Source organism: Sander lucioperca, chromosome 3, assembly GCF_008315115.2.
Source record: "Sander lucioperca isolate FBNREF2018 chromosome 3, SLUC_FBN_1.2, whole genome shotgun sequence".
Classification (NCBI taxonomy): Eukaryota; Metazoa; Chordata; class Actinopteri; order Perciformes; family Percidae; genus Sander; species Sander lucioperca.
In genome coordinates this window covers 38,000,820-38,014,005 of record NC_050175.1, presented here as the reverse complement: position 1 = coordinate 38,014,005, position 13,186 = coordinate 38,000,820, and the positions used below count along the sequence as shown (strand labels likewise).

The 13,186-nt window shown below is 39.1% G+C and overlaps 2 protein-coding genes and 1 long non-coding RNA gene across 31 annotated transcripts in view; 1 reads left to right on the top strand and 2 right to left on the bottom strand.

Moving 5' to 3' along the window:
- Window positions 1-6,343, bottom strand: part of ppfia1 (PTPRF interacting protein alpha 1) — a 54,948-nt gene extending 48,605 nt beyond the window's left edge. For 12 of the 22 annotated variants that reach the window (XM_035999701.1, XM_035999702.1, XM_035999700.1 and 9 more), the window contains exons 1-2: window positions 5,274-6,343; window positions 91-351 (exon numbers count right to left, since the gene is read on the bottom strand). In XM_035999701.1, coding sequence (XP_035855594.1) covers window positions 91-351 — 261 coding nt within the window. In that variant the 5' untranslated portion in view covers window positions 5,274-6,343. The remainder of the gene's footprint in view (window positions 1-90; window positions 352-5,273) is intronic. The other 10 variants (XM_035999714.1, XM_035999716.1, XM_035999715.1 and 7 more) reach the window with 2 other exon arrangements.
- On the top strand, window positions 3,083-3,398 carry LOC116067204. The gene is made up of 2 exons (XR_004109142.2): window positions 3,083-3,285; window positions 3,344-3,398. It is a non-coding gene; the product is annotated as an uncharacterized LOC116067204 (long non-coding RNA).
- Window positions 6,344-9,781: 3,438 nt separating the features above from the next.
- The window catches only part of LOC116067230 (CUB and zona pellucida-like domain-containing protein 1), a 36,582-nt gene continuing 33,177 nt past the window's right edge, over window positions 9,782-13,186 (bottom strand). For 6 of the 8 annotated variants that reach the window (XM_031323600.2, XM_031323596.2, XM_031323599.2 and 3 more), the window contains exons 6-7: window positions 10,166-10,370; window positions 9,782-10,078 (exon numbers count right to left, since the gene is read on the bottom strand). In XM_031323600.2, the coding sequence (XP_031179460.1) occupies window positions 9,951-10,078; window positions 10,166-10,370 (333 nt within the window). In that variant the 3' untranslated portion in view covers window positions 9,782-9,950. The remainder of the gene's footprint in view (window positions 10,079-10,165; window positions 10,371-13,186) is intronic. The other 2 variants (XM_031323602.2, XM_031323604.2) reach the window with 1 other exon arrangement.

Here is a 13,186-nt window from a genome sequence, read left to right as displayed (position 1 = left end):
AAATCTCTATCATCTACCTGCATACATAATCATATCATCAAACTCTATGGCTGGGTTTTCTTTGAAAAGTGAAAAAGTTCTCTTACTTACCTGTGGCAATGCAGTGTTAAGTTGTCGCTGCAGTGAGTCTCTTTCATGACTGACTTCATGCAGTTTGCCCTGAGTCAAGCCCAGATTCTCCTGCGTCTCTCGCAGAGTCTCAAGAAGACGATCCCTCTCCTCCAGCATGGACACCATCAGCGACTCAAAGTGACCTTCCGAGTCCGACTGCAATGGGGAGCCAGAGCCTCGACGACCGTTGCCGCCTCCCCCTTCGGCCTCGCTGATGGTGGGCATCACCTCGCACATCATCTACAACCATGGACAGGACAGGACAGAGCCAAAGGAGACAGCGGAAGAAGATACAGTTTGGAGTTAAAAGGATGAGAATTATGAGGGCAAGAAAAGATATTGAAAAGTGAAAATACTAAAATCTCTATACAGTGAGGTGGATTATCCAGAGTGACAGATCTTCTTCCAGAAGTATGTTTTACAATTACATTTTTTAAATGTTATTCATCAGTGCATTGAGAACCACAAACAAAATCTTACAGCGGCAGTGGTTTGTTGCCCCCCCAAATACATCTGCTGTAGTTAGGTGGCAGCAAAAAGGTCTCATATTAAACCAAAAAATACACTTAGTCACTGACATCTCCTGCAATGTATGCTCAATATTCAATTAGTTAAAAGACAGAGCACAAATTAATTTGACTCTATAAGGGTAGGCTATTACTCCTGTAAAAAAAAGGTACAGTTTGTATTAGTTGGAATTCCCTAATGTCTTGTATTCATTCTCCCCCTCAAAAGCCAAACCAAGGCACAGCAGTAAAAGCATAAAAGAATATTGTGGTAACAAATAACAAAAACATTCTTGCCTCAAAATTATCTAAACATTTAAATATATAGCTCAACAGGCAGTGTATAAAAGTGTAACACTGGGGCTTAATTGTAAATGTAAGTGGTTTTAAATTTGTTTGTAAAATTGGCTTATGTTCTAAAGCAGACACTCTTTTGACAGATTTAAGATTAAACAGAAGGCTAGTTTAAAAGTGCACCTCGGGGGTAATTTAATCAGCATACTTTGCAGACATCAAAGCCTACAACAGTTTATTAAAACAGAAGGGAAAACAGAGCTTAATCAGCTGTTTGATGGTTAACTACTACTGGAATATAAAGCTATGTTCCCAGAGTAAACAGTCAAGTTAACCTACATTGGTACTGTTAAGAAAAGAACAGAGATCCTTAAATCAATTACAGGCAATAAGAAAGCTGTGTTGACTGAAGCTTGTTAAGAAATGCTGCATCTAACAACAGCTGGGAAGGAAGGAGCTTAAATCCTGTAGACAGACTGCTAGACAAAAAAAAAGCCAAGAATCATGTGAGCTGGATTTAACATACCACACCTACAAGGAGCAACAACAAATTGGAGCAAGTGGAGTAGGAACTTAGTGGCAGCCCTTCATCTTATTCTTTGCATCGCCCGAGATGCCAAAAGCCATTTGCTTTCAGAAACCACTGTATTCGGTTCAGTGCACCAACATTTAACTGTATCTTCCAACAACTCTGTGTTCAAGAGCTGGACCATACCTGTTACATGCAAACTAACCAGCCAAATATCAACCTACCATCCTTAAAAAAGTAACTTCAATTACAAATTGCATGTTTCAGATGATACACACGAGCCTATTTCTGGGGGGGAAGGAGACAAACTTAACCTAATTTTTCAGAAGCAAAATTACAAAACCAATGCTCCATATCGAGGTCAAGCCACTCACTCAGACTCAACAATGTTTATGGGGGGGGGAGGGTCATACAGCATCCATGAGAGGGAGTGACAGATGGTGGGTCCAATGTAACTTGCACAAACATCACGTACGTCAACAAGTAAAAGATGACAAACCAAGACCTGAAAGCAGGACACTTACATAGAGTTAAACTTAAAACCTCTTTAGCCAGGAGTATTTCTTTACATTAGACAAAGACGATAACACGGGAAACGGAGTAGCAAATGTGGCAGAAGACTGATTGCACCACCACTTCTTACTCATTTAAGAGTAATGTATGCAGTTATAATTGCATTTTTAAGTTATCCAACTTAAAGGTCTTATATTGTAAAATGTGGGATACCATGTCTTTTTTTTAGTATAAAGCAGGTCGAGGTGCTTTATAAATACTGTGAGATTATCAATACGCTCAATCCACAGAGAAATGCACACAGCCTGTATTCAGAAACGGGTGCTTTTAAATGAGAAGTCACGACTTCCGTACGATAGTAATGTCACAACTATACTAAATTTAAACATGGAGTTGTAGGGTTGGGCGATTTGTTGGCCGATTTTTGTCATTTTATTTTGCTAACTTACTGGTCTGCCTTGGAAGAACAAGCCGCTGCTCTACGGGCAGCGAGACGGCGAGTGGAGCTGGCATATTTTCACTTCACGCTGTAAATTAAGGATTCATTTCGACCAAACTAGAGTTGGTGATCGTTGGAACAGCGGAAAGACCATGTTTTGGTGAGTATGTTAGGTGAAGGAGAGAAACTTGAATTCAAAAGGTGTACAGTTGTATTTCTCTGTTTAATAAAGAAAAGAAGTGTAATAATTATTTAATTTCTTGACAGTAACTTGTAAGTTTGTTTAAATTTATGACACTAATAAGGCGAAAAGAGCTAGTGGAAGGAAGCAAACTCGCCACTTGAGCACAAGTGCGGGGTAGTCGCCACCACACACACCTGGGTGAATATATTGCCAATCACTGCCGCCCCAAGTCCCTACATAGCGCACCCTGCGGTCTCCACAGCGCTGGCAAAAGCAGAAAGAAACTCCTCTGGAGATGGATAAGCTATGGCTGGCCACCAGTCTGCTGTTCCTGTTTTTTTTTACTGTAACCACAGTAACTTTAAAGCATGCTGGAATTACCAAATTTAAAAAAAACAACAGTAAACTCATTGTTTCGCTATTTATCTGCCACCACAATGCGTGCACAACTGCAGTAAGGTAACTGACGTCCAGTGCCGCCACAGTGCCGTTGCAGTTAGAGCTGTCATCTTCCTCTATAATACCATGCAAATTTAGTTATTTAAAAAAAATATTTGAATAATATTATGTCATGGGAGCGCCATAACTATTTATACTCGCGCGTGGTGGTCACGACACTAGTTGCAGTCTTCTCCTGAACAGAGGTGTCACAACTGAGGAAAGGCTACCGACTTTTGCTATTTCTACGGACTAGAAGAAGAAGAAAAAGGTAAACAACGGCAGAACTGGCAGCAGCAGCATTGACATCAATGTCAACAGTGGCTAAGATGATATTGGAGTCAATGGATGAGGAAGAACAGCTGCTTTTGAGCCTGCTTGCAAAGAAACGAAGAAAAAGGTGGAATGTTCGTCCTTTGAATAATGCCAGACATAAATATGGTGAGTTCAATATCCTCGTGAACAAATGAGGATGATAGACGAAGAGAAGCACTTTGAATACTTCAGAATGTCTGCACAACGATTCGATGACCTACTTCGTCGGATCAAGCCTTTCATTCACCATAAAAGAACTCATCTTAACCCAGTAAGTTTACAAGAGAGACTTGCAGTCACTCTGAGAAGCTTGCCCTCGAACTCGTCTACGTTTCCCCTTTGTCGTGCGCCGCTGAAAAAAATAGAGTGGTGCACGACCTCTGCACTTTAAATCCTGGCACGTCAGCGAGATCTACGTCATTTTGACGTCACATTGTCGCACGACAGGTCGGGAACAGCGACTGTAAAAAGGCCTTTATGCATTGTCAATGCCACTATAAGTATGTGGTTGTTGTTACACATTCTGTCCACTAGAGGGACTTCCAACATCAGCCTGGCCTTGAAGGGGACCTAAGTCACGGCGCATTGCATTTCTGGCACGTTGCTCTGTTTACATTATATTCCACCACAAGCACACGGTGACAAACGCAAATCAACAGAGAACTCTGTAATGAAACATTATCTAACAAGTGTAGTGAAGCGGCTCTGTTGTAAAGGCTAACGGTGCTCGGTTAGCACAATGACATCATGTTAGAAAGCACAGCTGAAACGATTTGTCATAAAGAAAAGTAACAATAGTGTTAGCCACGATGCTAACAGCACTGATAACTAAGCCAAACGGTACTGTCACTACTATTTAGCGATTTAGAAGCAACCTGTTTTTTTGCAGATTGTCACGTTACTGAGAATACAGCTGTTAGAAGGTAATATATGAAGTCAAAGCTAACTCTGACAGCTGTAGGGCAGCTAATGTACACTTTAGCTGTCTCCATGAAGCTCCCAGCTAAGCTCCTATAACTGGCGACGCAGTTAGGAAACCAGAACGAGCTAACTAATGATAGCATAAGGATTTTGGCTCGGTGGATGTCAATTTTAAAGTCATGTTAAAACTACTTCCCATCCTTTTTCCGATTCCCAACCGCAGCCTGTCACTCCCCCCTGTACTAACGTTACTCAGTACGTTACCTTAACGCCATGATCTCGAGACCTCAAAATGCATTGTGTCTCACTCCCGCTAACGTATTGTTCATCAGATGTGACATGACAAAAGCATTTAGTTTTCACATGCAGGTAGGCCAAGGTGAGAAGACGGAGATTAGCTAACGTTAGCCAACATATTTATAAAAAAAATAATAATAATCACATTCGAATAGTAATTTCAGCATTCGAATAGTATTGATTTTTTACTATTCGAATTATATTCGACTTTCAGAATTCGTTCCAACAGCCCTAGTTGCAGTCATTCCCCGGCTGCAATGACAGCCGAGAGCACGGGCAGACACTGACCAATTAGAGCAGACTTGGCTTTTTACGAGAGGGGGAGCTTAAAGAGACAGTTGGTAAAATGGAGCCTTTCAGACACAGGGTGAATAAAGGTATATTCAGATAGACAGTATGAGAAAGATAGTGTTTTTTTCCTAATGTTAAAGAATGTAAACATGTTCTAGTAGAAACCCAAAATACAAGTATAAACCTAAAAATTAGCATGATATGGGACTTTTAAAATTAGTTAACAATAAGTTAACATTCAGCAACATTTCCTGTAACTTAGAATACAGTATTATCATGGTGATGGAGCAACCTAAGACAAAAAGTGAAGTAGGCTACATGTACAGTTAAATCAGTGTTATCCACTGTGTGATGCATCTGAAAATATGATTGGGCACTTCTAACACAAAACGTGTGCATACAGTTGTTTAATGTTTACATTCGTCGGTATCTCACCTTTAAAGATTATCGTTATTCCAACTGCCTTTGTAATCCACGTTATTGTCAACAAACTCCAGGTACTCCAACTGTATACAACAACGTTGGCAATTCTCACAAATATCCAGAGGCGATTCAGAATATAAATCCCATTCAGAGGCTGGGATGCATTAAGGCTGTGAAAAGGGTCTTCTCGGTGGAAAAAAGGGATAATTTCCTAAAGGCCTCAAAGCGAAACCCACATCAAGTGAGCAGGGGGCAGTATTCCAAGTTTGGCCGGCTAACTCAACGTTAGCAAGCTAGCATTAAGTAAGCTGGTGATTCGATGATTGCATATTTAGATTTGTAAGTAAAGTGTCTATCTTTGCTTTTCAAAACAAACGTCCATCTTTGAAAATAAAGGTCAACTCGCCAATAATAACATTTCACAACAGGTAGATATGTGATGAGGTGACGTGGAAACAGTTGTAGCCTTGCTAGCGTTAGCTAATTTGAAGCAGAATTCTTTGGCTTGAAGTCAGTTTAAAGTCGACAGCTAGCCAACGTTAGCTACTAGCCAGCTAGGTAGCTAACGCTTGCTAGTTTCATATACTAACTTAGCTAAGATAACGTCAGGTAGTTGTCTAAGGATACACTGTATTCCATATAAAAGTAGACAACATGATATAATATCATAGCTATGTATCTTACATTATTACGAAAACACTAAAACGAGTTTAAAAATCTTGAAATATGTCTCCAGAGCTCTGCTGAAATGATTAATCTAGCTATCAGCTAACGTTAGCTTCCCGTTGATTCGGTGGAGTCGCGTCACCACATCAGTGCTCGACTCGAAAACTTCCAGCTAACATTGAACGTTAGCGACGTTTTGATCCGTTTGGGAAGTCCAAACCTCAAACAAAAGCTTTATATTCCCGAGTTTTCGTCCGGGTTTCTGGTGCTCTCTCGGTATTTCCTCCAAAAGGTCCGTCGGTCCGGCTCCTTCCCTGTCGCCACTGCCTCCCAGCCTCGGCAGTCGGGACAGCCAATGGTGGGCTCCGTGTCGCTAGCACTTTTCATTAGCCTGGTAGTCCCTATGGGTAGTCCACGGGAAGAGAGCAAGAGCGCTTCCCAGGTTGGCAACAGGAGGAAAAGGAGTTGGCTAGTTGGAGACTAATTCTGTCTTAATAACAAAGTTAACCCTCCTGTTGTCCTCTGTCTGTTTTGCCTGTTCTTAAAGCATAAAGTATAAATTATCACCCAATTCTGTGTTACATCTTAGCCAACTTCATTCCAAATAATTACCACTAGTTTACACTTTTTTATGGAATTCATAGTCAATAAACCTCATTAATATTAAATTATACCTAATTTTCGATTAAAAAAAACAGAAATTATGAATTATTTTGACTAGTTAAGATCAGAGAAACCTATGTTGATGGATAATCACAGCCTGTTTTGTGTATGGAACCATCCGAGTTATTTTTGGGCTGTTTGGTTGAAAGAAACCCATATTTTTGACATAGCAACTTTTAAACCGGGTCAAATTTGACCCAAGGACAACATGAGGGTTAAAGAGGTTTCCTTCAAAAATCTTCCAGGATATGTTGGGTTGATGTTCAACTTTTTATAAGAATGAAAAGTGGGCTAACAATTAGGGGTGTGCAAAAAAAGTCGATTCATCATTCAAATCGCGATTCAAGCTCTACCTATTCAAAATCGATTCATAGAATTCCAAAAATCGATTCATATTTTTTTATTTTTTAATATTTAATATTAAATTTAATAATTGTATGTCTACTGTATTCACATGGGAAAGGTAACTACATTTACATACTGTGAATCGTTTTTTTAATCGAAAATCAATTTTGAATCGAATCTTGAGTCTAAAAATCAATATTGAATTGAATCGTGACATTTTCTGAATCATGCACCCCTACTAACAATTCAATTTCAGAATAAAGACATTCATGTTTTGAAGGTAATAAAATGGTCATTTGAATGTCACTTTTTCATGGACAGTTTTTGTGTGTAAATACAATGTATGTGCTTTTGCATTTACTGTTGTTGTTAATTGCACACTTTTGGGACTTTAACTTTATGTCTTATTATTATTCAGTGAGTTATACTGTATTTTCCATTAATATTATGGATTCTATTTTCATCTTACTTTTTACTATCAAGTGGGTTTTCTTATTTTACATGAACTATGGCATTGGTGTATGTTATGTTACTATTATTATCAAGTGAGTTTTCATTTTTCATCTTATTTTACATTAATTATGGCATTCTTTCACCTTTTTATATTTATATTACATCTAATGGGATTTCTTTAAAGCCCTTTGAGTTGCATTTATAGTATAAAAGGTGCTATGCAAATAGTTTTATTATTGTTATTAACTGACCTTACATTTGTTTACATTTATTTACACTACTTGTATTTATATTTTCTGTTATTGCACTCCATGTTGTCTTGTATCTGCTGGAAGTCCCTATTATCTCTCTTATTCTTTTCTAGTCTATTATATACCAAAAATAACAACAACATATAAATCAACATATACAATAAATACAGTATAGCATGAAAACAAAATGTTGTCATATGTTTTATTTTGTATACTTAGCTACTTTATTGTAGATATTCACCTGCAAACATAAATAAATCCCACAACAAAATACATTATAAATTCACTCAAAATAAAGATTCTACACTTTCCTCTTTGGAATATAAACCACAAAAACATCTTAATTTAGCCCTATACATCCACACATGACACTAAACAAAATAGGTGGGAGTGTAAATTGATGGCTCAAACATCTTTATCACAAATTATATGTGGAGTTTTTTAAGCATTACAACATTTAACCATTACACTGAGTGCAGGAGAAATTGCTGATAAAACAATATGTTCTGATTTCGGACTCACAATAAAGAGAATAGTTGCGCCATCTTGTGGTGTATACACGCAATGAGACATCCATATTGCAGAATATACTGTCAAACTAAATAAAAAAACAAACTGAAATAAATTAATTTTCTTTCTTTTTTTTATTACTTTTATTAGTTTTTTAACCAGGCAATATGACTTTACGTTTAGTTTCAGAATATAGTTTTTATTTAGTTTCCGTTTTATGACAAGTCACAGATTTTTCCTCGCTGAAGAATTTCCTCTTATGAAGCTGTAGACATTTATAAAGGTGTTAATTTAAACTTTATTCATTAAAATGGGTGAATATTTAGATACATGAATACTCAATATCTGATAGCAAAACTAGGCAAGGCAAGACAGCTTTAATTGTATGGCACATTTCTCTGTTCATATTATGCTCATTTTCAGGTTCATAATTGTATTTAGAGGTTATATCACAATAGGTCTACATGGTTTAATTTTCAAAAAACACATCAATATTTTATGTTGTACTGCACATTGCTGCAGCTCCTCTTTTCACCCTGTGTGTTGAGCTCTCTGTTTTAGCTACAGAGTGACGGTACAAATCCATTTGACCGTGCGACGCTTCTGTCGCGCCGCGCTCCACTCTATTCCTACGGGTGACGTCAAGCGACTTCAACGTGCACGCAAAGCATTCCGAGAAGACGGTGCTGCATTTGAAAAAATGCTGCGCGTCAAAAAGCTGGCCAATGCCCATCTTTATACAAATTAATCCGTTGAACGTGACGCAACTATCCAGTAGAAGTAGACATAAATCTTTTAAACTGACCTTTGTCGATCTGAATTAAAGACAGATTCAGCAACTGCACGGCCTATTTCTCGCTTTAAATGTTTTCAGAAACACGTTTCGTTGAACTATTTTCGTAAAATATTAGATCGTATTCTCAACGAGCCGCCATGACAGTCTGTTGAAATTCTCGAGAAGCCAGACCCACGTCAGGCGTTTGTCCAATCAGCTGCCGGTCAAGGGGGTGGAGCATCAACCGTGGATGTATGACGTCGCGACACCACGCTTCAGTCGTGTCGGACAAGTGGATCTGTACCGTTAGACATCACACTTCTGTTCCATCTTTGTTGGGAGTCACACATGCACAGTAGCTAGGTAAGGACTACTAGCCAGTCAGAAGCAGAGTATGAGGGCGTGCCCTGACAGTAGCTAGGTAAGGACTACTAGCCAGTCAGAAGCAGAGTATGAAGGCGTGCCATGCTAGCAGCTAGGTGAGCATTATAACATGTGTTCCAAAGTGACCACGTTTGTCTCTGAAGTAAAGGCTGGACTACAATAGAGCTGTTTGGAGCAGTTTGTGAACAGTGTTTTCTGTTGGAGATGGTAAGTCCCTTTGGGGTGGACTTTGGGCTTTTTCTCTTTGTAAACCTATAACGTGCACAAAAAAAGATATATAACACAATAAAGGAAAGGGAAATAGCCAAACAACATAATATGAGTACTTTAAAGAAATGCAGCATCAAAAATAAAGGTCTTCAGCCTTGATTTAAAAGAACTGAGAGTTGCAGCAGACCTGCAGTTTTCTGGGAGTTTGTTCCAGATATGTGGAGCATAAAAACTGAACGCTGCTTCCCCCTGTTTAGTTCTGACTCTGGGGACAGAAAGCAGACCTGAGAGGTCTGGGTGGTTCATAGTGTAGCAGCAGATCAGAAATGTATTTTGGCCCTAAAGCGTTTAGTGATTTATAAACTGTTCAAAATAGCTTTATGTAGTCAAATGTACTTAATACAGAATTGGTATTCTGCACATGCCGCTGTCTTAACTTTCAAAAGGTTGGTATGTGACCCTTGATATATTGGCTTTGTAGATGACCGCGGCACTGATCATGCCAACGGCTGCAAGGAGACCTCCAGCGATGAAAACCAGGTTCAGATTCAGGTTGATCACTGGAGAAAAAGAGAAGCACACCTTCAATTTGACTCAAGCGAAGCAAGATTTGCTGTTACATAAGAAAACACTCCTTGTTTTCATACCTGGGCTTCCGGTGCTCTCTGCTGAGCCCACTAGGTGCAGAGGACCCTGGGAAATGAAGTGCCTTGAACTCTGAGTGACAGCCTCTCTCTTTTTGAGGTGATGTTGCTGATCATCTCGCCGTTTTCTGGATTTGATGCATCCCTGGGAGCACCTGGTGTCAGGTCTTCCTAATTTACACACCATAACTGAACAGCTGATGTACACCTGAATGCAACAGAACACACTGTTAACATGTAACATCACACATATCTTTGTCTCTTCTAGAGCAGTGTTTCTCAAATGAGGGTGTGTGTACCCCTAGGGGTACTTTGGAGGACTGCAGGGGGTATGTATGTTTTTTGCAAAATGTTTTTCAGTTACAAGGCTGTAGTTACTTCTGCTGTCTTTTTTTTTCTTCTCCCAAGTTTGTCGCTGTTTTTGAAGTTTCTCACCTGTTTTTGAAGGTTTTGTCGTTTGTTTTGACCTATTCTTGCCTTTCTTCCATTTTTTCCAAGTTTTTGTCACTTTTTTCGAAGTTTGTTGCTTTTTGGAATTTTTTGTCACTTTTGTCGCCCTAGTGTTGCCTTCCATCTTTCTACTGTGTTTTTTTTCAAAGTTTTTATTACTATTTTCGACCTATTCTTGCCTTACTTCCTTCTTTCTACCGTCTTTTTCCAAGGTTTTTTGCTTTTTTCCATCAGCATTTAAATCTTTTCCAGGTACAAGGCTGTTGTTTAATAAATCTATCGCTGACATCGCTGTATTGTTCCTCTTTATAGAGACTTTTTTTTCTACTAAAAATTTTGGCTTTAAAAAACTGTTCAAAGGGGGTACATTATTAAAAAAAAGCTTGAGAACCACTGGTCTAGAGCAGTCATTCCCAAACTGTGGTCCGCGGACCACTAGTGGTCCGTGAGTGTACTGCAGGTGGTCCGTGGAAAAGCAAAATAAAATATAAAATAATAGTTTTTTAACCTTCATTTTACCAGTAAATTCCCATAAAAATTAAGAATATGTATATTGATATAACATTTAAATTTAAATTAAATTGTCAAGTTATTGTGTGATTACTAAAATAGGCTAGTGGCGCTCAGCCGTGACGTTCAAGGCCAAACTCTGAAGATTAATAATCAAAGCCTGTTGTTCAAATGAACCTGATTATGTCCTCGGGTGCTTGAGTAAATAAATAAATTAAATATGTGGCAGCCGTTGTGTGCAGTAAACTTTATTTTAACGAGCCTGTTGTACTGATGCGATGACCAGTTATAGTTTTAGTGTTAGTAGGCCTATTAAGAGGTGCAGATTAATTCAGGTAGAACTGCGTGTAGACATATTTTATTATGTGTATTATGAGGTGGTCCGCCAAAATTCTTGATCACAAATAGTGGTCCACACACACAAAAAGCTTGAGGACCACTGGTTTAGAGGACATAAAGGTAGAGCTGTGGTCAGAACCCACACACAGGATCAACCTCTGGCCCTTAGATTTACAATATCAAACAATCTTTTCACTGAAGCCGCAGGTTTTGGGGAACCAAATCTCAAAAGACCTGAGCCAATAACCACATTTAAAAATGAATTCAAATTGTAGAATTTAAAAGAAATAAAGGGAAACATATTTTCTTCCTATAAAAGGTTAGATGGGAAACATTGAAACATGTAAAAGATAAGATGTTTTGTTAAACCTACTTGGATGGGTTATGTCTGGTTTTGTCTTTTTGGTGGTTAAGTACTTATTGTGGATGGTTCAACTAAATCTGGTTCCACTTTTTGATTGAAAATGTCCTCTGAACTATCTCAAAACGATGTGCACCGCTTTCCTGCGGTTTCCAGATTGAGCAACATGATTCCTCGGAACGGTGTAAACGGTTTGCAACGAGACTTGCGATATGTTTTCTCCAACCCGTTCTCACTCCGAACTCGTAAAATACGGACGTTTGGACAGTGGCTGTCAGCATCAGAAGCGACGCAAAAAGCGCCCTTCAGCATGTTTGTAGAACGTACCGGGTTAGAGCAGCAGCTACACGGGGTTTGAAGATGACGTAGCATTAAGAGCGACTACAGTAGCGAGTAGTATGAAAGCCCAAAGATCCACATAGGGAGGTTGGTTGGGGGGGTGGATGGGTCAAACAATACAGGACTTTCACCCAGTAGACCGGGGTTCATGTCCCGCGTATCAAGTTTCCTAAACCCAACCATCGCTTTCTTCTTTTCCTAAACCCAACTGTCCCGTATTTATTTTCCTAAACCCAACCATCACTTTCTTCTTTTCCTAAACCCAACTTTCCCGTATTTATTTTCCTAAACCCAACCATCACTTTCTTCTTTTCCTAAACCCAACTGTCCCGTATTTATTTTCCTAAACCCAACCATCACTTTCTTCTTTTCCTAAACCCAACTTTCCCGTACTTATTTTCCTAAACCCAACTTTCCCGTACGTAACGGTTTTCCTTCCTCTTATCTGAACCAGACAACAAACGTTAACGTTGTAAAACGGCTGCAGTTTGGTTAGGTTTAGGCACAAAAATGATTTAAAATCAGACATTACTTCACTTCCGGTTACGCCTGTGACGAAGAACGTGACGTAGTTCCATTTGTTCCGTAAAGAAAAAAACTCACAGTTTACTTTTATTTTCAAATGGGACACGAACCTGGGTGAAAGACTTGTGTTTATTTTGACCCATCCGCCACCCAAACCTGCCTCCCTGCCACTATATCCCTGCTTGAACAACTTATCCCTGCGTTTTATGAGTAGGGTTGGGCATCGTTTGGATTTTAACAATTCTGATTCCAATTCCGATTCTTCCTTTCGATTCCGGGTCTTATCGATTCTCGATTCTTTGAGGGGTGGAGTTGAAACGGGTCACGTGACTATTTTCACAAATAAGAGGAAAGTTGTATTTTGATTCAATGGTGGTTTGCAGTTTTACAGCTTTTTCAACGTAAAATAAAGTCACTCTAGAGCGCCGCTTACTGTGCTCCAAGGCTGCAACACAACAAGCGCCTGGCCGCTACGGAAACCAAAACTTGCACATATTAAA